Raw genomic sequence first — 27380 nt, forward strand, 5'->3', positions numbered from 1 at the left:
TGGGCGCGGGACCCACGCAGAGGACACCTCCCCCGGGGTCGGTCCGCATCGGGCCGGCAAAGCAGCATCTCTCAGTCCTGGCCAGCGGGCGCCCGGTCCCACCTCCCGCCACCCGGGGAGGGGCGGGGCCTCGCCGGCGGAGGACTTCATTTCCCAGGATGCCCAGGGGCGGGGCCGGCCGGAAGGCTGCGTGCCCTCCGCGGGGCATGATGGGGGATTTGGAGATTTCCATCATGGCGGCTTCCATTTCGGGCTACACCTTCAGCGCTGTGTGTTTCCACAGCGCCAACAGCAACGCGGACCACGTAGGTGCCGGGCCCCCCGCCGCGGCCGCTGGAGCTTCCAGCCTTCGTCCCAGGCCGGCGGCCAAGCCGGGACCACCGGCGGCTCGCCGCCCCACCCCCACCCCCACCCCGGGCTCCCGGGCTCCCGGGCTCCGGGGCCGGCCGGAGGAGCTGGGGACCCGGGGCTCCCGGCCCCCGGGATGGGCCCCCTCGCTCAGTGCCTGCCGCCCCCTGGCCCCTCTCCCTCCTGGCAGCGCTGCCTCGGTCGGCCGCCGGCGGTGTCAGCAGCGCCCGCCCCCCTCTCCCTGAGACTTGCGGGGGCCCCCGGGGTCCGCAGGGAGCGGGGAGACCGAGCTCCAGTCTAGGCGCCCGGCCCCGCCCGGCGGCCTCACCGGCGGCCGTGGGGTGCAACGAGGGAAGCCACGGCTGTCACTGTGCATCCTTGCGGGATAACGCCCGCGCGCTTTACTTCGCCTCGATGGAAAACGGGAGAACGCACGACAGGAGCGTTAGGTGTGGGGTCCGCCTGCGTGCAAGTCGCACCCTCAGCTCCCGGGCGGATGTTCCGAGCCCCGCGGCGCTGGTCGCAGCGACACCGGGAAACGACAGGCCTCCGTAGGAGGGAAGGGAGACGCGCAGGCTTCGGAGTGCGAGGGGAGCGCAGCCTGCCTGCTTCGGGGTCTTTATTGTACGAATTGGCCCTTTAATGTCATTCGCCCCGGATGGAAGTTTCTTTGCGAAACTAGATCTTTTTTTTTTTTTGTCTTTAAGTACATGTCTGATCTGTCCACCAAGCGGAAGAGGTGATTTTTTTTTTTTTTTTTGAGATGGGAGTTACTCAAATTCCTTTAGTAAGTGTGGGGGTTTTGTGGTCATCATTACAAAGCAAAATGCTACACTAGAGAATAAGGAACTGGATTCGGCTTGATGTCTGCAACCTTAGCTTCCATTAACAAGAACTGATCTATAGGGAGGCCACCCTCTTAGTAAATTGGGTGGCTTGAAGTCATGGTACTGTTCGCGTCTATAGTGTTGATGGTAGAGAGTAGCGATGGGAATAGGTACAACATAGGTTTCTCTAGGGTCAGCCCGTGTCTCTGGTCACTAAGGCCTTTGATGCTACAGCCAGCTGTTTAAGTAATGTGATGCAGTTCCAAAGAAAGGTGGTTTGTGATACTCCCAGCGTCCGTGGAAGTATTAAATGTGGTTTCGTTGCCTTTTAACATCTCTAGTTCTTGGAGTAGCTTGTAACATCACAGTTCATGTAAAAGGCAGGGTTATCGGAAGGATAAACAGCTACCTGTTGACAAGTGGGTAGTTTTTCTACAACCTGCAGTGAGATGGTCATGTTACTTAGATTATTATATATTTTTTTAAAGATTTGTTTGTTTGTTTGTTTATGAGAAAGAGAGAGAGAGAGAGAGAGAGGTGGGGCGGGGCAGAGACACAGGAGTGAGAAGAAGCAGGCTCCATGCAGGGAGCCTGACGTGGGACCCAATCCCGGGACTCCAGGATCGCGCCCTGGGCCAAAGGCAGGCGCTAAGCCGCTCAGCCACCCAGGATCCCCTGTTATTATAATTTAATTCAAGAGCTCTTCCTTTAATATCTACACCGTGCCAGGCACGGTGCTAGACCTCATGGAAATTTTCACCACGACAGTAGTTTGCAGGTGTGTTTTGTATGACCACAGCTGGTTATGTTAACCTTCTCGCAATTACGTATGTGGGATACGTTAATGTCAATATTATATATTTTTCTAAAAATTTTTTTTTTATTATTTATTTATGATAGTCACAGAGAGAGGGAGAGAGGCAGAGACACAGGCAGAGGGAGAAGCAGGCTCCATGCACCGGGAGCCCAATGTGGGATTCGATCCCGGGTCTCCAGGATCGTGCCCTGGGCCAAAGGCAGGCGCCGAACCGCTGCACCACCCAGGGATCCCCAATATTATATATTTTTAAGTTGAAGCAAAATTTGCTTTTGTAGCATATTCTTTTTTTTTTTTTTTTAATCCGGGCAGGAAATTAGTTTAAAACTACTCATTTTGTAGAGTTGGGATTAGCAAGCTTTTTCAAGATAAGTAAATATTTTAGGCTTTGTGAGCCCTGTGGTCTCTGTAGCAACAACTCCGTTCTGGTGTTGTACAGAGAAAACAGCAATAGACAATAAGTTAATTAGAGTCATTATTTCCAGTAAAACTTTATTTATGGACTCCGAATTTTATATCATTTTCTTATATCATTTTCACCTGTCGTGAAATATTAATTCCTATTTTTTCAGCCATTTAAAAGTAGAAACTATTCGTAGCTTGTGGGCTGTACACTAACAGGCATGAGGCTAGATTTAGCCCACACACCATAGTTTACCTTCTCCTGCTGTAAAGTAACAATGGCTTGGATAATCCAGACCAATAGATAAGAAGCATTCCTTTGTGCTTAGTTTTAGAATGTTTTGCTGTCACTAATAACTTTTTCAAACTGAGGACTATGATAGAGTTGCCAGATAAAATGCAGAACACTCAGTTACATTTGAATTTCAGAAAAATAGGAAATCATTTTTTAGTGTAAATATATCCTAAATATTACATAAAAATTGTTTGTTGTTTATCTGAAATTCAAATTTAACGGTATCCTTTATTTTTATTTTCTAAATTTGGCAGTTCCTAGACTGTGGAACACTAAGGTCTGTAGATATGTTCTTAGAGTGTAAAGTTCTGTAGGAATTAAAGAATTATTTTCACTTTAATTTTTATTAACTTGTTACAAAGAGAAAGCTTCTCTTTTGTCATGAGAACTTGTAACTGAAAGACTTTGATAGGATAAAACAAGCTTCTTTAGTCACTTTCTCAAACTAGAAGTCATGAACACTCCTTCAGGTTTGAGAAAGTTTGTTTTTTTTTTTTTTTAATTTTTATTTATTTATGATAGTCACAGAGAGAGAGAGAGAGGCAGAGACACAGGCGGAGGGAGAAGCAGGCTCCATGCACCGGGAGCCCGATGTGGGATTCGATCCCGGGTCTCCAGGATCGCGCCCTGGGCCAAAGGCACGCGCCAAACCGCTGCGCCACCCAGGGATCCCGAGAAAGTTTTTTTTTAAGGGGGATCTGTATATTACTCAAGTTTGATAATTGCCCTATACATGATGATTTGGAAATTTAGGACACTCCTTCCCCTAAATCCAATGCAAAAACTATGCTGTAAAGCATCTGTCTCTTCCTCCTCACCCCCACAAATTCCAACTGGGTATCTCTTTAATTGATTTGAAGGGTCAGCCTAGAATAGAAAGGTATATATTACAAGGTGGTTGTTTCAACAGATATCCCTGGCCAGCATTTATTGAGCACCTCCTATGTATTGGGCACTGTGCTAGTTGCTGAGATATAGCAGTGAACAAACACAAAGTCCCTGCTCTCACGGAGCTTATATTTTAGTAGGTGTAGGCGTTTGTTTGTTCATGTAAGGATGTAATATGGCAGACAGTGAGAAGACAGAAGAAAACGCAGAGGACGGGACAGAGAGTCTGGCACGCCCTGTTTCTGTGACATCAGCCAGGGAAGGCCTCTCTGATAAGGTGCTGTTAGGGTAAAGAGCCAAATGGAGGGAAGGAGTAAGCCATGTGGCTATCTAGGGAGGTTGCAGGCAGCCTGTTAGTTCAGCCTCTATAGGGAAGTTACTGAGGCATATAGAGTTAATGTTCTCCAGCTGTGCTTGCGCTGAACATGACAGCAAGTGCTCACACAGTAGGTTATGTGCTGTATAATCCAGGATTTATGGTATACGTTCTCCAAAGGTGTAAAGAAACTGACTTTGGCATTTATTAAGGAAGAACATTCATGTGAGTGATTTATTTGCTGAAATCCTCATTTCCCAAGCCTGTACAAGAGCAATTCGTTGTGCATTGTGTTAACTTCTTTATCCTACTGTCGTTAACAGTGCTTTTAAAACAATGAAATAAATTGTAAGCTGTTTCGAGAAAACAACCTTGGAATATTTCTGCTTCCTGAGCTTTTTTGATATTGGTTATTATACTCAGTAGGATTTAGGAAATGAATTCGCTCTACTTATTTTGTTAAAATCCCAAAAAAAACTCTGTTTTTTGAAAGGATTAAAATATTTCATTGTGTATGGAATCCTTTTTTCAAGCAATCCAGTTAATAGATATATCTCAGATTGCTTTAGTCTCAGTGATTTATAGAGTAGTAGTTTATATGGCAAGCTTAATTTGGATTGTTAAAATTATTATAAAATTATAATGCCCCCAGTTGCTCTTCCAGTAAAAAGGATCATTTTTATTTTTAGTCTGCATCTATTTTCTTTTATTACTTTTAGGAAGGATTTCTGCTGGGAGAGGTAAGACAAGAAGAAACCTTTAGCATCAGTGACTCACAAATCAGCAACACAGAATTTCTGCAAGTAATTGGTGAGTTTATCACTGAGCTTAGAAATACTTTTTCTATATTGATGCTGTTTGTTTTGTTCTTTGGCCCTTAACTGGCTTTAATCTGAAAGATAAAAAGAGTACATAGAAAGCAGCTAAACTCACAATGCAAATCATTTGCCCTGATAACTGGTATGAAATGTTCTATAAGTCAGTGTGAACTTGCAGTTCGTGGCTGTAAGTTTAGGTAGCTTGTAAAGCTATCTCTTATCCACCAACTGGTCTTTTACTGAATCACTGTATGCTGTCTCGCATGATAGTCTCTTCCGCACCACAGCAAACCCCTAGTTTGCATATTGGGCTGTTCCCCATTGTCATCATCACCACATACTGTAATGAAAGGTTCTGTTGGGCTGGTACTCCCTGGAGGCACTGAGCAAAGATATTCACATTTGTTTATGTGAGCTATTTGCTAAGTCTACACAGCCTTCTGAAGAACAAACCAAAATCGATTTTGGGGTGATTGCTGGGGAAGACAAAGGAGTATTTTATATATAGATGCATCCACTGTCTTTGTATTAGTGTCTGTCTGTCTGTCTGTCTCTCTTTCCCCTTTCCCTTTTGGATCAGTCTTTTTTTGATAACTAGGGATCAAATTCCTTTCAGTTGCACCTTGAACAAGTCACCAAACAGCAGCATATCCTGATACTCAGAACACAGCAAGAGACATTTCACTTATGCTGCCACCATTCACTGACCATCTGTGTGTGGGGCATGTGCCTGGCATGTGCCAGGCAATGAGAGGAATACCCAGATGCATCCCTATATTCCAGAGGTGTGGAAAGAAATATCAGACAACAGTACAAGATGAGTACTGTAAGAAAGGAATGGAGAAAATCCTGACAGTTGAAAAAAAAAAAAAAAAAGCTGCTAGTGGGTGAAATCAGTAAAGTGTCAGGAAGGAGATGAACTTAGGGTCAGTGGGCGGTGTATTCAGGGGAACACAGAGCAAGGAGTGCATGCATAAGGTAATGGAATCTGGCCTATTTCTACGCGATGAAAATACAGAACATGTGAAGGTGAGTGGTTTCTGGTTTGATATATTACTGGAAGGTTAGGTTATGTTGGGGCCACATCATCAATTTCAAGCCTTCTAGTTCTGATAGCTTTCTAGTACATGGATTGGAAGGCCAGGGTAAGGATTGAGGTGGGGTTAGGATTGGGGGAAAACAAGAAACAGTTCATTTCCTAAAGGACCTAAGCTATAAAACCCACTCCCCACAGTACTGACTTGTTAAATAAAGACTGGATATACTGTATACTTCTTTCACTGAGGTTTTTGTTTTTGTTTTGCTTAACTCTTTAAAATCCTAAAATAGATAATTTGGTTTCATTGAACATGTATGTAATTTATTGTTTGTACTTGGATTTTCAAAACTAATATGGAATATGAAGGTTAAAATGCCAGGCACAGTTAACTGACAGTAGACCATGCAAAAAAGCTCTCTTACCCAGCATGATCACAAAAATAGCACTTATGACGAATATTCTATTTATTTTTAAAGAAATAGAATGCTAAAGTAATTCAAATTCTACAGCTTTGTGCACTGTATCTGATTCGTAAATCTTCTAGTTCTTGTAGTAAATATGTTTCCATGGTATTGTAGATAGGGAGAAGTACCGATCGATAGGATCCCAGTTAATGCAGTGCCATGACAACCATCTTCTGCCACACAACGTTTAATTTATTAGCTGTATCCAGTTCATTGTGTGAAATGATTGTGGATTTCATGGGCAGAGTGTGTTTGCTGGACTAGAAAACTATAATAGTTTTCTTTTAAAAACAAATACATCTTAGAAACATAAACCAGGGGCTTGAAACCTGGGTTGAAAGGCCAAACATTAGGTAAAGTGCCATGAGTAGTATTCCAGACCAGTGGTGTAAAGAAATTTTCTGGCATAGCCTAACCTCCAGAATAAGACGTTTTAAATAAAACAAATTGATCAGAGTTGTTTTTTGTTGCAAATGTCTGAATCCATGCACAGACACTTTGACCTTACTCTGTACAATAAGGACTTCATATAGAGTGCTGCATTCTGAACGCCAAGTGCCTCACGTTTTATGTTGACTACGTATTAATTTTCAAAGCTGGGCTGACTCACTTTAAGCAGAACTGTCCACCCATAGTTCTAGAAGGAGAGGGAGCAGACAACCACTGGAGAGCTTCCTTAATTAGGCGATGCCGCAGCAGTTGTTGGAAAGGATAGAAGAGGGAGTAGTGGAATTGTTGTCTCAACCCCTAGGAGAAGCAGAGGGAGGAAGATCGGCCTGCTGGATGGGGATGGGGTGGGGGTGTGGGGGAGACCTTCTAGGGAAATGCCTGTAGAGAGAGATGCCTTATGTACCTGATGACCAGTCTGCCATGTAGGTGAGCTCTGGAAGCATGGCAGACTGTAGAATCCCAGGTGAGGCTGCCCTGCCCCTTCCTATTTCCAGAGCTCCATGAGCCAGTGTGGCAGCCAGCTTTATTCCAATCTACAGCTTTATTGTGTTTGAGGCCTTCACCCCGTTTTCTCCATGGAGTGCTTAGGCATTGCAAAAAGTCTTAGAAAGGTTCAACTTCCTTTAGCAAATGTCACATGATACCTAGGGCATATCTTTAGTGTGCTTCTAATCCCAATTATAAATCATGACAAAAGTCTGGTGGTAGATGATAGCAGTGTGTATTTGGAGTTCAGAATTGACTTTCGGGGTTTTCTTAAAATATTTTTTCCTGTAAAGTAGAAGGTGAGTTTTTCTTTTTCCTGAACTCTCTGTAAAGCTTTTGATACAAATGATCCACATTCTAATTGCTTTACTAATAGTATCGCTGAAATAATGTAAGATGCTGTACTGTATTATTTTTGGTGGTAAAAGAAGGAACAATTTCTGGGTGAGGTTTTCTTATTTGCATCACAGTGTCAAAAGCCATGCCAAGCAATGAATTTGTCTTTCCAGCAGAAGGATTGCATCTGTGAGTGTGTTTTGGCAGCATTGACATCAGTGCAGAAGCTAATGGGCATAGTACCATGGCCCCCAGGGTCGTGGTTTTATTTTAATTGCATTAAAATTGCAGCCTGGAACTCTGCAGCTGTGGCTTTTTAAACAACAGGTGATGAGTCTCTGTCCAGAAGAATGTTATTAATAGGATCGAGTGGTTAATTAGTCTCATGGTCTTACAAAGCAACCCAAATCCTAAGCCCCCTGATGAGCTTGAAGGAATTGTTCACTCTGGTTAACCACAGCAGTCTTTCCAGAAGCCATTAGGATCTGCCTTATAAAGGACATGTTTCCCTTGGTGCTGACCATCTTTGAAAGGGTTAACAGGCCTCCAGAGTTTCCTCCTCCCTTCCCGATCAAAACACCTGGTCCAAGTTGTCCTGAGCCATTAGTGGGTTATTGATGGTAGGGTGGTTAGGCCCTCCTCTCTCCAAGCTGCCCTCACACTGCTTGTCTACTTTGATTAAATGCTTCCAGTTAGCTGTTACTTTTTCCCTCTTACGCTTTATTTAAATAGGTGAGATTAAATGAGGGCACACAATAGCTGCATGTTCTTGAATAAAAGCTTTCAGATGTGTGCTCATCGTGTATGGGCAAATGGAAACAGAACTTGTTCTGCAGTTTGTTCTGAGAATGTGTCCCTGAGTTTAAGTGTTGAGACACACTGCCTTCACTAGTGTACACACAGCACCTATTTAGGAGAGAAAAACTGTCTTTTTATTGTTTGAGGTTTTGGTAAACAAACGGGCTATTTTATACTTGCCTGTATCTTAACATGACTAACTAAGCTGTGTTCCTTCTTTCTGATTACAGAAATCCATAATCATCAGCCTTGTTCAAAACTTTTTAGGTAAGCTGTATCCTTCTTTGTCACTTTTAGTCCTTATTAAAAGACTAATTGATTAAAGACTAATGAATTTAGGCTTGTAGCTGATTGTGGCTATACAGTCATGGGTATAACTGAGGGCATCCAAATTCACTTGTTTATTGAGTGCCCAATGTGTGTGTGGCACTATGTCAGGTTCGGGAAAGGGGGAGGGGACAGTATAAATCTTGCCCCCCAGTGGTTTATAGTGAAAGCAGCCTCCCAAGCAAGGGCTTTTCAGCCACGGATCAGGAAGTTAATCAAGGGTCACATATGGATAAGAGAATTTAATGGGTGTTTTTAAGAAGTATATAAAAAATATTCAGTGTTCAACTTTAAAATGTAAGGAAGGAGAACATGGACCTTTCTTTTTGTGTCTATATTAGTGAATACACACTAGTTATACACTAAGACCAACTAAACAACAGCAAGAGAAAGATATGGAAGGAGCCACATTCAGAAGGGCGGGTGAGGGAGACAAGAGCCAGTATCCCCCATCCCCCAGACTTCTCCTCAGACAACATTGGGGCCTCTGCCTGCACTATCAGTCCCAGAGCCGTCCACCTGGGCTGGTATGATGATTTCAACTCTTTCTTAAACTTCCCCCTAAGGGCACGGTCTACCTTCCCAGAAGCCAGTACTTCTCTTCCAGAGCTGCCCACACTAGTAGGATTCAACGTTCTGGTCAGCACTCCTTTAACCCCTGCCACAAATTTTGGTGCCTATCTGTGCCTGTTCTATGTCCCCTGCCGCTTTCCCCTTGATCCTTGTCCCATTCCCAACTGGCCCAAACACCCAGGCCCTTGCACCCAAGAACTCCTGGGGACCCACTTCCCCCTTTTATCCCCCCACCGCACACTTAACCATTAATTAGTTCAGAGGATTGTTCTCATGTAAGATGGACAAAGTGGACAAAGTCTGAAAGCAGCTGAGATCTTTATCACTTTTAGATTTACATAATTGAAAGAGGAGTGGGAACCAAGACAAGCAGTTCATTTGAGAAAAATCTCAGAGCAAGTGAAATGATTCAGGCCTGGTCCATACATTCACTGTGTTTGGTCCATGAAAGTGTCCGATTTGGTCCTGACTGTGAAGCTCTTCTAGGTGTGCCCTGCCTTCCCTTCTGAGGAATTCCTCAAAAACCTTTCAGTAGAGTTGTACCAGAAGGATTTAACTAAGTTTAAATCATAGACCTATAATTCTTAGAACTGAAAGAAACTTTAGAATTCTTTCTTTTGTGAAAAGGGAAGTGGAGACCACGTAGGTTAAGCAACTTGCCCAAGATTGTACAATGAGAAGCAGAGCTGAGCTGGAGCTGGTATCTCCTGATTCCCAGTTCAGTGGGATTTTTTGTTTTTTGTTTTTTTTATGCTACTTTATGAGGCCTGGGCTTAACTGTGGTGGGAGGAGGAAGGAAGGATGGCATTCCTAAAAGCACACCCAGTGGTAAGAGAGGTCACACATCATTATGCCTGGCCTGCTCACCATAGGATCCTGGTCAGGTAGGTCTATTTGAGGGGCAGACCTGGCTTCCAATCCCAGCTCTTCCATCTACCACCTGTGTTTTGGAGCAAGTCACTTAACCTAAGTATCTTTATCTACAAAAATGGGAATAAAACTTGGGCCGTGTTGTGCTGTATTAATACCTGCTTACCAGCATTGAGGCAAGAATGAAATGAAATAAGATGAGAAAGCATACTGACAAGCCCCTTAAGCATTCAGCAGATGTTCGTTTCCTTTCTGCATTTTTCAAAAAATGAGCTACTGTATTCTTTTTTTTCCCCATAAGTAACTGATACTTAGAAACAAGGAAAAGATGTCACAGCCATTGGAAACCACACATTTCCTAATTACTTGGAATCAGCACCTCCTACATTTGGAAGTAATACCTTTTGAATGTAACAGTCTCTTGAGTATTCATTGAGGCAAAAGATACCTTCTATCATCAGTAAAGCATTGACATTGATTTCTCTCTATGGCTGTTGAAGATATGCAGTTATATCTAACTATATCTTGATTATAGGACTCAACTTTTAGGATTCAGTGACCTATAGACACATAAGGCTAAGTGTATTCATGTCAAAATACTATGCAATTTTAATAAAGTATATTTTCTCTTTAAAAAAAAACAGTTTTTATGACTATGCAAGCAAAGTTAACGAAGAGAGTTTGGACAGGATTCTTAAAGATCGGAGAAAGGTATGTCCTATTTGTTGCCCAGTCTGATTTGGAAATTACTCTTTATCTTATCATCTAAATTTAAAACCAGAAAGGAATGTAAAATAAAACAGTGTGATTTGATATTAATATATGAGAGTTCTTTTGACTTAGGTAGATTTTAAGGGTAAATTGCAGATGTGAGACAATGTTTATGACCTATCAATGGAAAAAAATTTAGGTATTTATGATACGATTCCATTATGTAAAAATCAGAAGGAAAAACAGGAACTATAGAGAGTTAAAAATAGTTGAGTTGATTCTGGGTGGTTCTATTTTTCTATTTTGTAATTTAAAAAATAATTTTGCAGATATCTTATATCCATGCATTAATTTTATAACCAGGAAAAATAATTCTAGAAAATGTAAGTTGTAATTAAACCATCTTTGGATATGTTACTCTTTCAAGTTCAATTAATGTTGAACATAGATGTTTTTCCAAAAGGTCATGTATTTATTATTTCTGTCAACATATGCATATAATGTTCAGATTATCTATGGTCAGCAAGTCTGAATAGAATTGAAAATGAACCAGTTTTATTGCTGCAGCATTGTCTGATGATCTCGTTTATAATTTGCTCTGTTGTACCATATGTGTGTTTTGCGGTTTTTGCCTTGAAATGTCATTTCCAGAAAAATAGATTTGTTATTAAACCATCCCTCGAGGAAAAAAAAGTTATTAAAAGTTTTCAGTTTGTCACATAGAAAACAAAATGCCTTTGTTTAGAAGCCTGTATTATGAAAAAGCTTTTAAATGATGACTTGTGGAAAAAAAGAACAAGCACTGTGGGACTTGGTGCCCAGGTGTCTGAAGAGGGGCATCATAAGTAGAGTGCTGTCAAAGTCCTTTCCCATCTATGGCCCACCTCAGTACTACTGTCAGTTGGAAAAGCAGAAAGACAAGTGGGTAAGATGAAAGGAAGACTGGGAAGGCTGGAAGAAAGGACAGACAGGTTTATGGATGATGACAGGCTCAGAAGGTGCTCATTCTCCATAATCTGATCCCATCCCCAGCTACCTGGAAAATGGAGTTAAGAGCAGTCACAGGCATCACTGTCCAGCTTTCTTGTTTTCAGTGACTTGCCCAGGAGCATATATTCTAGAATCTCTTGGGAGTCCATCCTTCCTATCCCAGCCACCAACCTCATTCCATTTGGTTTGTTTCTTTCTTTCTTTCTTAAGATTTTATTTATTCACAAGAAACACGCAGAGAGAGGCAGAGACAGAAGCAGGCTCCCCATGGGGAGCCTGATGCCCGCATCAGACTTGATCCTGGGACTCTGGGATCATGACCTGAGCCAAAGGCAGATGCTCAACCACTGAGCCACCCAGATGCCCCTCATTTTTTTTTTTTTTTAAGATTTTATTTATTTATTTGAGAGAGAGACAGAGATAGAGACAGCATGAGCTGGGGAGGAGAGGGAGAAGCAGGCTCCCCACTGAGCAGGAGGCCCGACATAGGGCTCAATTCCAGGACCCTGGGATCATGACCTGAGCCAAAGACAGACACTTAACTCACCTGCTACTTAGGTGCCCCTAGTTTCATATTTTAGACAATGAGCTTTTCTTATACTTTCTAAAACTGAGTGTATTCCATGAAAATTCTTATTGGAGCACAGTTTTCTAGAGCACTCACTGCACGTTAAAAGTAACAATTTTTTTTTAATAGATGAAAACATTTAAAATGACAAAAATGAATAAAGAATATGAATAGGAAATTCACAAAAGAAAAAAGAAATCCACAAATGACCAAGAAATAAATGAAAAGATGTTTATCTTCAGTCAGGAAATGCAAACTGAAACAACATACTATTTTTTTTTTACCCATCAGATTAGCAAAAGTGTAAAAGGATTGCTATTACAAAAAAAAAAAAAAAAAAAAAAAAGATTGCTAATACCCAGCTTTGGTAAGGCTGTGGGAAATGGGGAAGCTGTAGTTGGTGAGAATGTAAGTTGATAACAGACAGTTAGGAGAAGAGTTTTGCAGTAACATAATTTTATTATTTTATTTTCTTTATTAGTATTATAAGTAATCTCTATGCCCAACGTGGGGCTTGAACTCATGACCTTGAGATCAAGAGTTGCACACTTCACCTACTGAGCCAGCCAGGTGCCTGCAATAACAGAATTTTAAATATGTACTTCCGCCTCTAGGAATCTGGCCCGAGTAAACATTTGCATCTGGGCACAAAGATATGAAAAGCTAATGTTAGTGAATAGTTTTAAGTCTTCGCCAGGCCACGTTCTAAGCACTTTCCAGGTGTGGGAAATAGGAGGTAAATTGCTGTTCTTACCATCCCCATTTTATAAAGGAGGCAGCAAGGGTGAGTAAATTGCTGAAGGTTGCCAGCAAATAATGATGGAGTCCAAGCTTAAACCCAGCAGTCTGGCCTCCGAACCCAGCATACAAGGATGTTTTGTTGCATCTTTGCTTAATAGCGAGAATTTTGAAAGCAATCTTAATGTCCACAAGTGGGAAGCGGTCAGGTAAGGTATGCTGGCACTTCTGTACTGTGGTATGTGAGGCAGACCTTAAAAAGAATGAGGGAAGTTCTTGTGTAATGACCTAGAAGGATCTCAAAGTTGTGTTACATGAAAAAAGCAGTGTTATAATTTGAGCCTATTTTATGTAATAACAAAAATCAGAACGAGTATTTAGATGTACAGGAAAAGATCTGGAAGGAAGGCAACCAAACTTAAAAAATGTTTAATTTGGGAAGGGGAGTGGGGAGGTGCAGCTGATGAAGGGGGACTTTATGTGGCAAGTTTTTTGTAACAATGTTTTATAATTGAAAATAAGTTGGAAAAGAAGAACTCTACCAGGTAGTTTTTTCAGCAGTAGATAAAGACACATTTCCAAATTAATTTGGAAGTTTAAAAATCAGATTTGCGGGGGACGGCTTGTTGGCTCAGTTAGTAGAACATGCAACTCTTGATCTCTGGGTTGTGAGTTCAAGCGTCACATTGGGCGTGGAGCTTACCGAAAAAAAAAATTAAATGAGCCCTCTGCTTCATATTCTCTCCCTTTCCCACTGCCTACCCCCCATCTACTCACTCATATGCTCTCTCTCTCAAGTAAATAAATAAAATCTTGAAAAAATAATAGAATTTAAAAAAATTGGATTTGCTGTTTTTGATCTGTAGTATACCAGCCATAGGTTGTTAGCTGGAGTTAACTTTGCAGTTCCTGAGACTAAGATTCTAAAAAAAAATTAAAAGTTAATCTATAATTTTGATGTTCTAGAATTTTGTACTAGAACAATTATTCATGTTTCCCTTTGCAATTAAAAATACGAGTTTTGGGGATCCCTGGGTGGTGCAGCGGTTTGGCGCCTGCCTTTGGCCCAGGGCGCGATCCTGGAGACCCGGGATCGAATCCCACGTCGGGCTCCCGGTGCATGGAGCCTGCTTCTCCCTCTGCCTATGTCTCTGCCTCTCTCTCTCTCTCTCTCTGTGTGACTATCATAAATAAATAAAAATTAAAAAATACGAGTTTTTGGGGATGCCTAGGTGGCTCAGTGGTTGAGTGTCTGCCTTTGGCTCAGGTTGTGATCCTGGGGTCCTGGAATCAAGTCCTGTATCGGGCTTCCTGAGGGGAGCCTATTTCTCTATTTGCCTATGTCTGTGCCTCTCTTTATGTGTCTCTTAGAACAAATAAATAAGATCTTTAAAAGAAATACATGAGTTTTTTGCTTCCATTTACTTGGAAATTATATTTTCCATGGAATTGTTAATATTTCATTGTATTTCCTATGGAATTTTATAATTCTATGAACTCTTTAGGGATTCTTTTAAAAAATCCAAATTTCGGGATCCCCAGGTGGCGCAGCGGTTTAGCGCCTGCCTTTGGCCCAGGGCACGATCCTGGAGACCCGGGATCGAATCCCACGTCAGGCTCCCGGTGCATGGAGCCTGCTTCTCTCTCTGCCTATGTCTCTGCCTCTCTATCTCTCTCTCTCTCTGTGACTATCATAAATAAATAAAAATAAAAAATAAAAAAAAACCCAAAAATCCAAATTTCTAGTACAAAAGCAAAGATGACACATAATATTTGGCGACTGAAAAGCTTTATAGTTGATTCTAGTTTCGTTTTTTCCCCTCCCAGGAAACATAGAAAATTGGGTCACCACCTCAAAAGGGTTATTGTACTATCTACAAAGGTACATCTAAAAGATTAGGCTTAAGGGCACCTGGTTAAACGTTGGACTCTTGATCCCAGCTCAGGTCTTGATCTCTGGGTTGTGAGTTCAAGCCCTGTGTTGAGCTCTACACTGGGTATGGCGACTACTTAAAATGAAATAAAATATTAGGCTTAAAAATACATGGGTACTTTTAAACAATGTCTAACATGTAGAAAGTATTCTTCTATTTAATCAATATTAACTTTTTAAGAAAGTGCTGGTAGAAACTCTTAAAAAATTGACTCTGGTTGTCAGGCTTCAAATCTAATATCGAAAAATTCTAAGAATTGGGGTGCCTGGCTATCTCATTCAGAAGAGTGTGTGACTCTAGATCTCAGGGTCGTGAGTTTGAGCACTATATTGGGTGTAGAGATTACCTAAATAAAACTTTAAAAAAAAGGAAAGAAAAAAAAGTACAAGAACTGAACAAAAGTTTAATAAGTTGAATTCATATAAAAATAAATACATAGTAATTTTAAAAGTCCTCTGGGTGCTAGAATTAGCCATTAAAAAATACAAGCTAGTAAAGATTTTTGTCACAGTAGTAAGTAAATACATAAAGTGTATTAGAACTATGTTTATTAAAATGTATGTGGCTCTCAAATACAGAGAGAGAACGAGGCTCCATGCAGGAAGCCTAGTGTGGGACTCAATCCCAAGACTCCGGGATCACGCCCTGAGCCGAAGGCAGATGCTCAACCACTGAGTTACCCAGGCATCCCTGTATTATATTTTTTATTTCAGCTTTACTGAGGTACAATTGACATATAAAAACTGTAAGATATTTAAAGTGTACATTGTGTTAATTTGATATTGTGAAATGATATTGTTAATTTGATATATATTGTGAAATGATTCATTATGATTTCCCCACTGTGAAAGGATAAACGATGGTATTTTAATCTAAACATTTCATTAAATGAAGGTAAATGTTCAAAGGGTGCCTTTTTTCCCCTCCATCTTTACATGTAGAGGGGCTTCAACTGGAGCTTTGGTTTTCAAAGTGTGGTCCCTGGACCAGCAGCAACAGCATCACCTGGAAATTTGTTAGAATCTACTCTTCACTTTGTAATGGCCATAATCATGTGACCCATTTGGAATTATAAAGTTACCATTGTACAGTAGAAAGGACAGGCAAACAGGCTATCACTCATTAACTCAGTGACTTTGGACAAAACATCTCTTTTAAAAGATTTACACTATCAGAAATGTTTGGGTTTTCTTTTTATTTAAAAAATTTCAGGGGGTGGCCTTGCTGGCTTAGTGGCAGAGCATGAAACTTTTGACCTAGGGGTTATAAGTTCAAGCCCCACATTGGATGTAGAGATGACTTACAAAATAAAATCTTAAAAAAATAAAAATTAAAAAAATAAAGAATATCAGAATTAATTGCTTTAATGTAATTGGAAGTTATGGTTTATGTTCAGTAATACTCCATGAGGACAGGAACTGTTTCTTCCCTGCAATTCCTTGCATGGGATGTGAACCCAGTGGAAAAAACATTCCTTATTTCCCAAGGTTGTGATCATTTTTTTTTAAGTCTGTTTTCTAGATTAACAGTTTTCTTTCTTTTTTTTTTTTTAAGATTTTATTTATTTATTCATGAGAGGCAGAGAGAGAGAGAGGCAGAGAGAGAAGCAGGCTCCTTCTGGGAGCCTGATGTGGGACTTGATCCCGGAAATTCGGGATCAGGACCTGAGCCAAAGGCAGATGCTCAACCACTGAGCCACCCAAGCATCCCCCAAGGTTGTAACAAGTAGTGAAAAAATTTGTCATATAACTATCTGGGGGCCTGGCACAGGGGCTCAGCAAAGATTGGTTCACTTCCTTCCTACGTGAAAGTACCAAAACATAATCTAAATTTACTGCTAATTAATTAATTAATTTTTATTTAATTACTGTTTAGAAAGATTTATGTATTTATTAGAGAGCACGAGTGAGAGGGGCAGAGGGAGAAAGAAAGTCAAGCAGACTCTGTGCTGAGTGCAGAGCCCAATGCGGGGCTTGACCCCAGAGCTCTGAGATCATGACCTGAGCCAAAATCAAGATTCAGATACTTAGCTGACTGTGCCACCTAGGCACCCCTTAACTTACTGTTAATTTAAAGACACTATCAATATTAAGCTACCTTTACTTCTTAAAATAGGATTTTCACTTAAAAAGTATGTTTTACAGAAAGAATATGTAAAGATTGTTTCTTTGACAAAGTTAATTGTCTCTTCAACAGAGATTTTCAAACTTTAGCGTGTACAAGAAAAAACTCAAGGAACTTCTCTTAAATTCAGATTCCTGGTTCTACCCTTGGACATTCTAATTCTGCAGGTTTGAGTGACCCCAGTAGTAAGTTCTCAGATGTCCAGCAGATCACATTATAAGAGATGTTCTTCCAGACTTTCAGAAAGCATATCAGTTTAATTCACTTAGACAGTTTAGTTATCCTATAGTTAGAGCTGATGAAGCTTAACTTCTTACATCATTGTATTGAGGTATAATTGACATACAATAAACTGCACATATTTACAGTATATACTTCAGTAAGTTTTGAAATATCCATAAACCCATGAAACCATCAACATAATAAGATAATGAACGTATCCTTGCAAGTCTTCTTGTGCCCTTTTAAAATATATATATTATTGAAGTATAACTAATATACAGTGTTAATATTAGCTTCAGGTGTATAATATAATTCAGCAGTTCTGTACTCACTGCTCATCATAAGTGTACTCTTAATTTCCTTCACCTGTTTCACCCATCCCCCCCCTTCACTTCCCCTCTGGCAGTGACCAGTTCTCTGTATTTAAGAGTCTGTTTTTTTGTTTGTCTCTTTTTTTTCTTTCTTCATTTTTTCTTAAATTCCACATATGAGTAAAAGCACGTAGCATTTGTTTTTCTCTTACAGACTTCTTTCACTTAGCATTAAACTCTCTTGATCTATCCATGTTGCAAATAGTAGGATTTCATTCTTTTTTCTGGCTAATATTGCAATGTATATATACACACCACTTCTTTATCCATTCATCTATCAATGGACATTTGGGCTGCTTCCACACTTCAGCTATTGTAGATAATGCTGCAATAGACAATAAGTATGAGCGTATCTCTTCAAATTCATGTTCTTGTATTCTCTCTTTTTTTTTCCCCCCACACAGAGAAACAGATTTTATTTATTTATTCATGAGAGACACAGAGAGAGGGGCAGAGACATAGGCAGAGGGAGAAGCAGGCTCCTCACAAGGAGCCCGATGTGGGGCTTGATCCCAGGACCCCGGTATCATGTCCTGAGCTAAAGGCAGATGCTCAACCACTGAGCCACCCAGTTGCCCCAAGTTCTTGTATACTTTGGGTAATTACCCAATAGTGGGATTGCTGGATCATATGGTAATTCTATTTTTAATTTTCTGAGAAACCTCCATACAGTCTTCTACAGTAGCTATACCAGTTTGCATTCCCACCAACAGTGTGAACAAAGGGTTCCTTTTGGACTTGTTTCTTGTGTGTTTTTTTTAGCTATCCTGACAGGTGTGAGATGATAGCTCATTGTGGTTTTGATTTATATTTCCCTGATGATGAGTGATGTCGAGCATCCTTTCATATGTCTTTGGAAAAATATCTATTCATGTCCTCTGCCTATTTTTTAAATTGTTTTTTGTTTGTTTGTTCGTTTGTTGGTGTTGAGTTGTTTGAGTTCTTTACATATTTTGTATAGTATCCCCTTATTGGTTATGTTATTTGCAAATATCTTCTCCCATTCAGCAGGTTGTCTTTTAGTTTTGTTTTCTTTGCTGTGCAGCTTTTTATTTTTATTTTTTTTTAAGATTTTATTTATTTATTCATGAGAGACACAGAGAGAGGCAGAGACACAGGCAGAGGAAGAAGCAGGCTCCCCGCAAGGAGCGCAATGTGGTACTCTATCCCGGCACTCCAAGATCACGCCCTGAGCCTAATGCAAACACTCAACCACTGAGCCACCCAGGTGTCCCTGCAAACTTTTTATTTTGATGCAGTCCCAGTAGTTTATCTTTGCTTTGGTTCCCTTGCTAAAGGAAACCTATCTAGGAAAATGTTTCTGTGGTTGATGTCAAAAGATTATTGCCCGTGTTTCCTTCTAGGAATTTTGTTTATTCATTCACTTGTTAATGAACAGTTGGGGTTTTTTTAGTTTTGAGCTATTGCATGTAGAGCTGCTACGAACATGTGTACAAGTGTTTGTATAGATACCTTCAGAATTAAATTCTTAAGATTTCACGCAACTTTTCATCCTTTTCTTTCTGTTTTTATTGCAGAAAGTTATTGGGTGGTACAGATTCCGGCGAAATACACAGCAGCAGATGTCATACAGAGAGCAGGTTATCCATAAGCAGCTCACTCGCATCCTTGGGGTGCCCGACCTCGTCTTCCTTCTCTTCAGCTTCATCTCCACCGCCAACAATTCCACTCATGCTTTAGAATATGTTCTCTTTAGACCAAATCGAAGGTAAAGAAAGAGTTCCTAATAGACTCAAATAGTAAAGATGTTGGTACCTGTAATTGGTTTATGACTTTGAGAATGTGCATTTTATGGCATCTTTAAAGAAAAGCTTTTATAATTCTCCTTCAGCTAGTTTTCTTTGTAGTGAGGGAAGGTATTTTCCTGTCAGCTGTATAAATTAAAATTGTTTTTGAATCAAGAAGCATTAGCAAGATATGTTAATTATGCATAAATTCTTACAGGAATAAACAGCTGGAAATCATCATTTGCTTCTCCATAATCCATTATGTAGAAATACAGTTTTACTGCTTCTGGAAGTCTATAATTTTAAAACCGATTTCAAAGACAGAATTATAAAATTGATCCACCTGCTGGTTAATGAGGGTTTTGCATTGTGAACTTGTGAAAGCAAAAAAAAAAAAAAAAAAAAAAAAGATTATGATGTCTAGCTATAAATAGCAGAAAGATTTCCTTCTGGAAATTCACTTGTAGACTATATTACGTTGACATCAATGAAAACAAATTGTTAAATAGCCATTCACAAGGTTTAATTAATCAATCAGTGGGTATTTTCCTGAATTTGTACAACCTCCTTAGCACTCTGCCGATTGCTATGGGGACATGACCTCTGCTCTCCAGGAGTTTACAGTTGAGTTTCTACTAACTCTGGCATCCTGGGGTTGTCTGTGCAAGCAGGTGTGGCACCATGAGACCTGTTAGTTCATCAGTGTAGAGACTTCAGCTCCTACTGCCAAGACCCACGGATCAGGATGAGCAGCGCCTTTAACATGATCTCTCTTGATCCTCCTGCAGGTATAATCAAAGGATATCCCTTGCTATCCCCAATCTAGGCAATACTAGCCAGCAGGAGTATAAAGTATCTTCAGTGCCAAATACTTCTCAGAGTTACGCCAAAGTTATCAAAGAGCATGGGTGAGTTGAAAGTGAAATAAAAATGTCTTCCTGTCTTTTGTGAACAGTATTTAACAGATTTATGGAGACATGTGAAATCAAGTTTGATGTGATTTAAACTGAAAAATGTAGTCAGGCTATCCTCTAGACCACCCCTGTATGTCAGAATTTTATGCTTATCGAAAATTTAGTTTATTTTTACCGATAATTTTTTTTATCGGACAGAATCTGTATATTTCCAAAGTTCCAAAAGCTAAATATGGCCACTGAAAAAATGTGTAACTTTTTATTATTTTTTAAGTTGTCTTGGTCACAGGGGTTCTTTTCTATTTCTCTTCTGTACATCTAGTAGTGTGGGCATTGTTGCTGAGACAGTCATTTGGAATTGCAACATTTACATAATAGGTCAAGGTGGAAGTGATGGGAAAATGCCTTCCAGGTTCCTAGCAGTTAAAATAATTTTGTGACATCTTTTTCCTGTCTTCCAGTACTGACTTTTTTGACAAGGATGGAGTCATGAAAGACATCAGGGCGATTTATCAGGTTTATAACGCACTTCAGGAGAAAGTGCAGGTAACCTATTTACCTAGTAGTTTTCATCTTATTTATAATGCCCACGTGCTTTTAATTCTACTTTAATTCTTCATAATCTCTCAGCTGACAAATGAATCATGATCCAAGCGTCAGAATATGCTTTCCCAAACTAATCTCAGATGTGCAGGCTAGTTCACATGCCAGCCTACAAAAAGCCGTCTCCTTAATGTGCCTGAAGTAGAGTCTGAAGTACTGCGTTAGTATTACTATTCTAAATACTCGTGACCCCATTTATAACAGTTTTCTTTTGGGAAATCTATTCTGAGTTTAAAGGATTGCTAAGAACCCAGCTGTCTCCATCAGTACACCTGGAGGTGAGACTGCATCAGAGGGCACCGCTAACCAGTACAGCTCTGCTCCTTCGCTCTGGGTCACTCGCTTTGCCCACAGCTGCCTCCATCGAGTGGGAGGATCACAGTGGAGCCTGTTCATTCCTAGGCATTCATGCAACAAATATTTATGGAAACATCTCCTGCCAGCCACTTACTGAGCTAGGTGCTAACAGTACTTTCCCACGATCTTTTCATCATCCCCAGTGTGTTCTTAGGAGTAATTTGCCCTAAACCATAAAAACAAAAGAGGCTTTGAGAACAAGAAGGAGAGTGGTAGAGCCCAAGACGCTCTCCCAGGCCTGGAGAAAGCCTAGCTTTGAGGAAGAAGTCCCAAGGAATAGAGAAGGGAATTTAGGCAGCTGCTGAAAAAGAAGAAAGCAGAATGATTAGCCTGGGGCTAAAGAAGAAAGCATACAATAGGCAGTTTCCAGTGTCCATGGTCCCGACCAGGTCACGGCCCACTTAGCAGGATAGGGAACTTGAAACAGGCAAACTGGTGACTGGCCTACTTTCCAGCTGTTTCTGGGATTTCTGCTATGGAAAGAACGTGCAGTAAAAAACAGCTTTTTGTCCTAAATTTGTGACCATGCTCTTTTCAGATTATCGGCACTGTCTAGCGGACTTCAAAGTGGCTGTTCTGCATTTCACTGCCAAATGAATAAGGCCCACTTTGCAAACACCAGTTGAAACTTACTTTCTTTTCCACTCTCCCTAGTTATAAATATTTTCTGTTAGATCTATTTGTGACATCTGATTTTTGATTGTTGGTTATAAAGTTGAAAGCTTCTCATTCCTGTCTTTCGTTCATCCTTTGTGTGGTAGACTGGTATCAAAAATCCTTTTTTTTGCATTTTAATAAAAAATGAATAATCAAGGGCAAAAATTAAATATTTCCAATTTGCCCTAACTTTTCAAGAATTTATAGGCTAAGTAGCATAATCATCTTAACAATATTAACGCAAGTCAGTGAACAACAATACTGGTCCCTTGGACCTTCATGATTTTGTTCTACTTTGTGTCTTTTTAACTTGATAAAGCATTTGGGCTCTTCTAGGGTCGCAATCAGTGTTATCTTCACGGAATGCTTTGTGCTTGGATTTGAAACTAATTGTTCGTGTTGTCATTTTTCCCTCAGGCAGTGTGTGCAGATGTAGAAAAGAGTGAGCGAGTTGTTGAATCTTGTCAGGCAGAAGTGAACAAATTAAGAAGACAAATCACTCAGAGGAAAAACGAAAAGGAACAAGAAAGAAGTGAGTTTCCTATTAATTTCACCATTTGATACCAGGGAAACGTCTTGTTGCAAACATCAAGCCATAGGATGAATCACAGCAATCCTTCTACATTTGTCAAGCTCCACATGAGGCTGTTTGTGAAAGAACATTCACTTGTACTTCCAGAAGAGAAGTACTTTCAAGTATCTGGAACTAGAAGAAAAAGAAGATAAAAGTAGAAAGGCTAAAGCAAGTTAAAGTAAATCCCAAGAAGTGTGTGCTGCAGACCTGTGCGTGTGTTGACTACGGTTACCTGTTTACAGGAGCTGTGGTTTTTCTTACGGAGTTAATCCTGGCAAACCTAAGCGTGTAGGGACTGTGTCCTGTGTTCCTCACATAGCCACATAAAGGAGTTACCTAGTATCCTTTTCACTTCATATTTGATTCATAAGGTCACAGAAAAGGCTTTGAATGTCTCATTTTTGGTAGCTGTGGATGAATGGATGCAATTAAGCTAAGGAACCAGCTGCTTGAATGAGAATAAGGCCCAAGAATCTATTGATTCCAGCATGGAAACAGACCTGTTTGCTATAATACCACCAGATTTAACATTTGTACATTAAATTTATAACCTTTCTAACTTAATAAGAATACTTGGAAACCAATTAAAATATAATTCATATTTCCGAGTAAATGATATCTGATTCATTTTTAGTGTTATATTTTTTGAGAAATAATCAGAAATGCAGACAGATTTAAGTCCAAGAATATTAATCACAACTTTATAATTCTAAAATCTGAGAAACAATCTATTGGAGTAGTTGAATAAATAGCAGTAGAATAGTTGAATAAATTATGGCCTTTTTTTTTTTTTTTTAAAGATTTTATTTATTTGAGAACAAAAGCCAGAGGGAGAGTAAGAGCACAGAGGGAGAGGGAGAAGCCAACTGTCTGTTGAGCAGGGAGCCTGACATGGGGCTCGATCTCAGGACCCTGGGTTATGACCTGAGCCGAAGGCAGCTGTGTAACCCACTAAGCCACTCAGTTGCCCCAAATTATGGCATATCTATATGGTGGAATATTGTACAACCATTGAAGCGAATTTTTAATGATGTGGGATAATGCTGAGTATGTAACCTTAAGTGGAAACAGCAGGATAATAAAATGGCCTAAACATATAATCTCAGCTGTATTTAAAATACACACACACACCCACACACACACAAGGCTGGATAATAAAACTGGAATTCACAAAAGGGGGGAGGGGCTGACATTTAAAATTTACATCTTTTTTTATTTTAATTTTTAATTTTTAATTTTTTTTTTATTTTATGATAGTCACAGAGAGAGAGAGAGAGAGGCAGAGACATATGCAGAGGGAGAAGCAGGCTCCATGCACCGGGAGCCCGATGTGGGATTCAATCCCGGGGTCTCCAGGATCGCGCCCTGGGCCAAAGGCAGGCGCCAAACCGCTGCACCACCCAGGGATCCCTAAAATTTACATCTTTTAACCCCAAATCTTGTCCTCTTTACACCAAATGTCTAAATGTTATCTGGGTGATAGAATTATGGATGATTTTATTTTCCTTGTTCTTTTCTAAATTCTGTACCAGTATTTTTCAAAGCTGGGGACTCAGATATCTGAGTCCAGATACACCCTGGACTATTCCAGAGTATGCATAAAAATGTGCCATATCAGGTGCCTGGCTGGCTCTTGATCTCAGGATTGTGAGTTCGAGACCCACGTTGAGTATAGAGCTTACATTAAGAGAGAGAAAGGGTCCCTGGATGGCTTAGTTGGTCAAGTGTCTTCCTTCGGCTCAGGTCTTGATCCCAGGTTACCATCTTAAGAAGGTGCTATATTTATGGCTTGGAACCTGGAAAATGGCCATCTAATACAGGGCTTTTAAACTTTTAAGAATTGTTTATTTCATCCTTCCATCCCCACAGTCTGAGAGCACAGTGAGCAACGGGGGAGGGAGATAGCGCAGGACCTGCAGTTAAAAGACCTGCATGTGAGTATCAGGGCTCCACTTCTAGCCACTCCCTTAGTGAAGTCACTTCACCTTTCTGAACTCTGGTTTCTTTGCCTAATAATTTGGAAGCAATGATATTAATGATGATGACAATACTTCAGAAGATTTTCTGAAGCTTAAATGAATGTATAGCAACAGGATTTGTAAATTATGAAGTACTATGCAAATGTCAGATAATTAAGAGTCGTCATCAGTTGCCATTTCCTAGAACATTCAGGTTGACCATGTAATGCATTGAGATGCAAAGCTGTAAAAAAGAGAAAGTGTTATAGTTTTCTTTCTGTTTTTGTCCAGGATTGCAGCAGGCGATGATCAGCAGACAGGTGCCATCTGAAAGTTTGGGGCCAGCGTTCAGCCCTCGGATGCCCTATTCTGGGCTTGCTGCTGAAGGTAGAAGTACACTTGGAGATGCAGAGGCCTCTGATCCTCCTCCCCCTTATTCTGATTTTCACCCAAACAATCAAGAAAGTACTTTGAGCCATTCTCGCATGGAAACCAGTGTCTTTATGCCTCGACCTCAAGCCGTGGGTTCTTCCAATTTTGCTTCCACCAGTGCTGGACTGAAGTATCCTGGAAGTGGCACAGACCTTCCTCCTTCCCAAAGAGCAGCTGGAGACAGCATTGAGGAATCAGATGACAGTGATTATGAAAATTTGATTGACCCCACAGAACCCTCTAACAGTGAATACTCCCATTCGAGGGATTCTCGACCCATGACACATCCCGACGGGGGCTCCAGGAACACTCAGACCTCCCAGATTTAGCTGAACAAAGAAACTCTCCACTTAGCACTGTTTTTCTTAATTGCTTATTGAGAGAGTTTTTTGAGGACTTAATCTGGGGGGAGAACTGCTTTCTCAGACCCCTGGCCACCCAACAGGAGGGTCCTCGGGCACAGAACTGGTAGGAGCCTCACGTCGCTGGTTCTCACCTGCAGACACAGTGTGCAGATTTCATGACAGAATCATTAAGATAATCAAATTGTCCTAATTCTGGTGCGATTCATGGATGTACTGGTAAATTTAGGCAAAGTGAAACTTATCAACATAGTTTCTGTTCTTTAAAATAAATTGGAAATTAGAGACTAAGCACAATTAGTCTATAAATGTTCTATAAATCAAAAACTTACCTCTTGCACTATCATGCCTTGAAATTTACTTTTTCAAAGGGAAACGAGTTTAGCAGCAGCCTTCAAAGAACCTTTCTATGATGAGCCAAATTCATCTTTGCCAGAAAGAAATTTTGATAATTCCAAGAAGCCTGATTGGAACAAATCGGATGTACCTTCTCTTGTCTGCATGACTTTGTGAGATCAAAAGAGAGGGCTTTGTTTCAACTTTTTTCTACTAGCCTGATATATATTGTCACTTAAAATGGTTGCCTTTAAAAAAAATGTAGAAATACTAATTACCAGTAAGTAATCATCCAAATAAGTATGTCATAAAATAAATTACTTATTTTTCTTTTGGGGAATTACCGTGACTGCTATGTTGCACTAGCCACGTTTATGGTCTCTGTTCTGGAGTCTTAAAGATGAAGGACACACAGCAGTGGATTAGAGAAGGGAGTTATGCTCCAGACCTGGGTTTTATGATGAACAGATTCCAGACACTGGATTTAGCTGAGTTCATACATAAGGGAAATAATTCATTTAGCTTTTCTGACAAATCCTAGTATTAGTTTTACTTGTGGAGGAAAACACGTTTAATAAACTGTTTGGGAATCTTGGTGAATAAAGATTCATTTTAAATCTGAATAACCATACTTATTTTTTTTTTAAATTGCTGTTCGGAGGATAGAGGCGGAATGTGTAGAGACTTTCTGTTGGGATGCACTTATATTTTTATTTAATTACTGCTTGTTTTCTAGTTTTGCCCAGAATGTGTGAAACCACTAAAGACATTCGTGAGCACGTTAGGCTTCTGGTTTGGAAATGACGAGACCCACCGTATGTGATGAGGTCAGCCCACGAAGTTATAACGCTTTGGGAAATCATAACTGCCTTTCCTTTGAATTAGTTAAAACCTGTGAGAAAAAGGAAGGTGTCAAATAGGCTTCAAATCCGGGTTCTGAAAAAGTAGTTTCATTTTGTTGGAGAGAAGTTTACTCCCTGAGCTTCAGTATCACTATGAAATTACACAGTGTAGACTGAAATATTAAAACTGCCGTTCTTCAGAGAGCCACGCTGTGGGGTCTGTGTTTTCCTGCTCTCATGGTTTTGTTGGCCTTACACCACTGCCATTGGATTTGAAACGTTGCAGACCACTTTACCTGCAAACGCGTTGCGGTTTTTATCAGCTCCCTTCTAGCGGCTTCAGCACCAGTGTGAATTTATTATTTTTTTTTAAGTGCCATTGCCATCTCCTCTGTTCAGATTTTGACATTCAGGAAAATATCTTTATTTTTATGCCATACTGAAACCTACAATGTGTATCTGACAAAGCAGTTCAATGTGACAATAAAAACCTATTTAATCACGGTACCGTTGTTTTTCATGTTTGCGCGCCCAGAAAGGCCTCGTCTCGGTGTAGTCATTCCGGCCACTCTCCGGAGACTTACTACAGTGTCATAATGGTCACGAAAACGCACCAGCACCCGGAGTTTGGGTAAGGCTGGTTTCGGGGGAAATCTGAGAACACAACTTACTAAGATGTTTCTGTTGGTTTCAAGGAGTGTGTATTGGGTGTCAGTCGAGTACAACACTGAATCTTAGAAAGTCCCCCAAAGGCACCTTTCACGTAAGGACTGATCTTGTTTGAAGAGACTGCTCAGCCTGAGTCAGCCTAACCATCCGGAGCTTCCAGCACTCGGTGCCCTTCGAGTGTCTTAGTTCCAGAACTGCGTCCGAATGAGGATCTGC

At 40.4% G+C, this 27380-nt stretch overlaps 1 protein-coding gene across 1 annotated transcript; it reads left to right on the forward strand.

The window, feature by feature from the left end:
* On the forward strand, window positions 1-27000 carry ABRAXAS2 (abraxas 2, BRISC complex subunit). The gene is made up of 9 exons (XM_026010693.2): window positions 1-305; window positions 4613-4703; window positions 8515-8551; window positions 10699-10765; window positions 19251-19441; window positions 20249-20368; window positions 20836-20920; window positions 22409-22523; window positions 24815-27000. Exons 1-9 carry the CDS (start codon window positions 159-161, stop codon window positions 25282-25284), a joined length of 1323 nt encoding a protein of 440 aa, XP_025866478.2. The 5' UTR covers window positions 1-158; the 3' UTR covers window positions 25285-27000.
* Window positions 27001-27380: the final 380 nt, after the last annotated feature.

This window comes from Vulpes vulpes, chromosome 15 (genome assembly GCF_048418805.1).
Source record: "Vulpes vulpes isolate BD-2025 chromosome 15, VulVul3, whole genome shotgun sequence".
NCBI lineage: Eukaryota > Metazoa > Chordata > Mammalia > Carnivora > Canidae > Vulpes > Vulpes vulpes.

Bases quoted from the DNA above. Each gene is read 5' to 3' on its own strand.
- ABRAXAS2 (XM_026010693.2), top strand. From the start codon at position 159: ATGCCCAGGGGCGGGGCCGGCCGGAAGGCTGCGTGCCCTCCGCGGGGC. The intron at 306-4,612 runs GTAGGTGCCGGG...TATTACTTTTAG, and splicing joins CCAACAGCAACGCGGACCAC to GAAGGATTTCTGCTGGGAGA. The intron at 20,369-20,835 runs GTGAGTTGAAAG...CCTGTCTTCCAG, and splicing joins AAAGTTATCAAAGAGCATGG to TACTGACTTTTTTGACAAGG.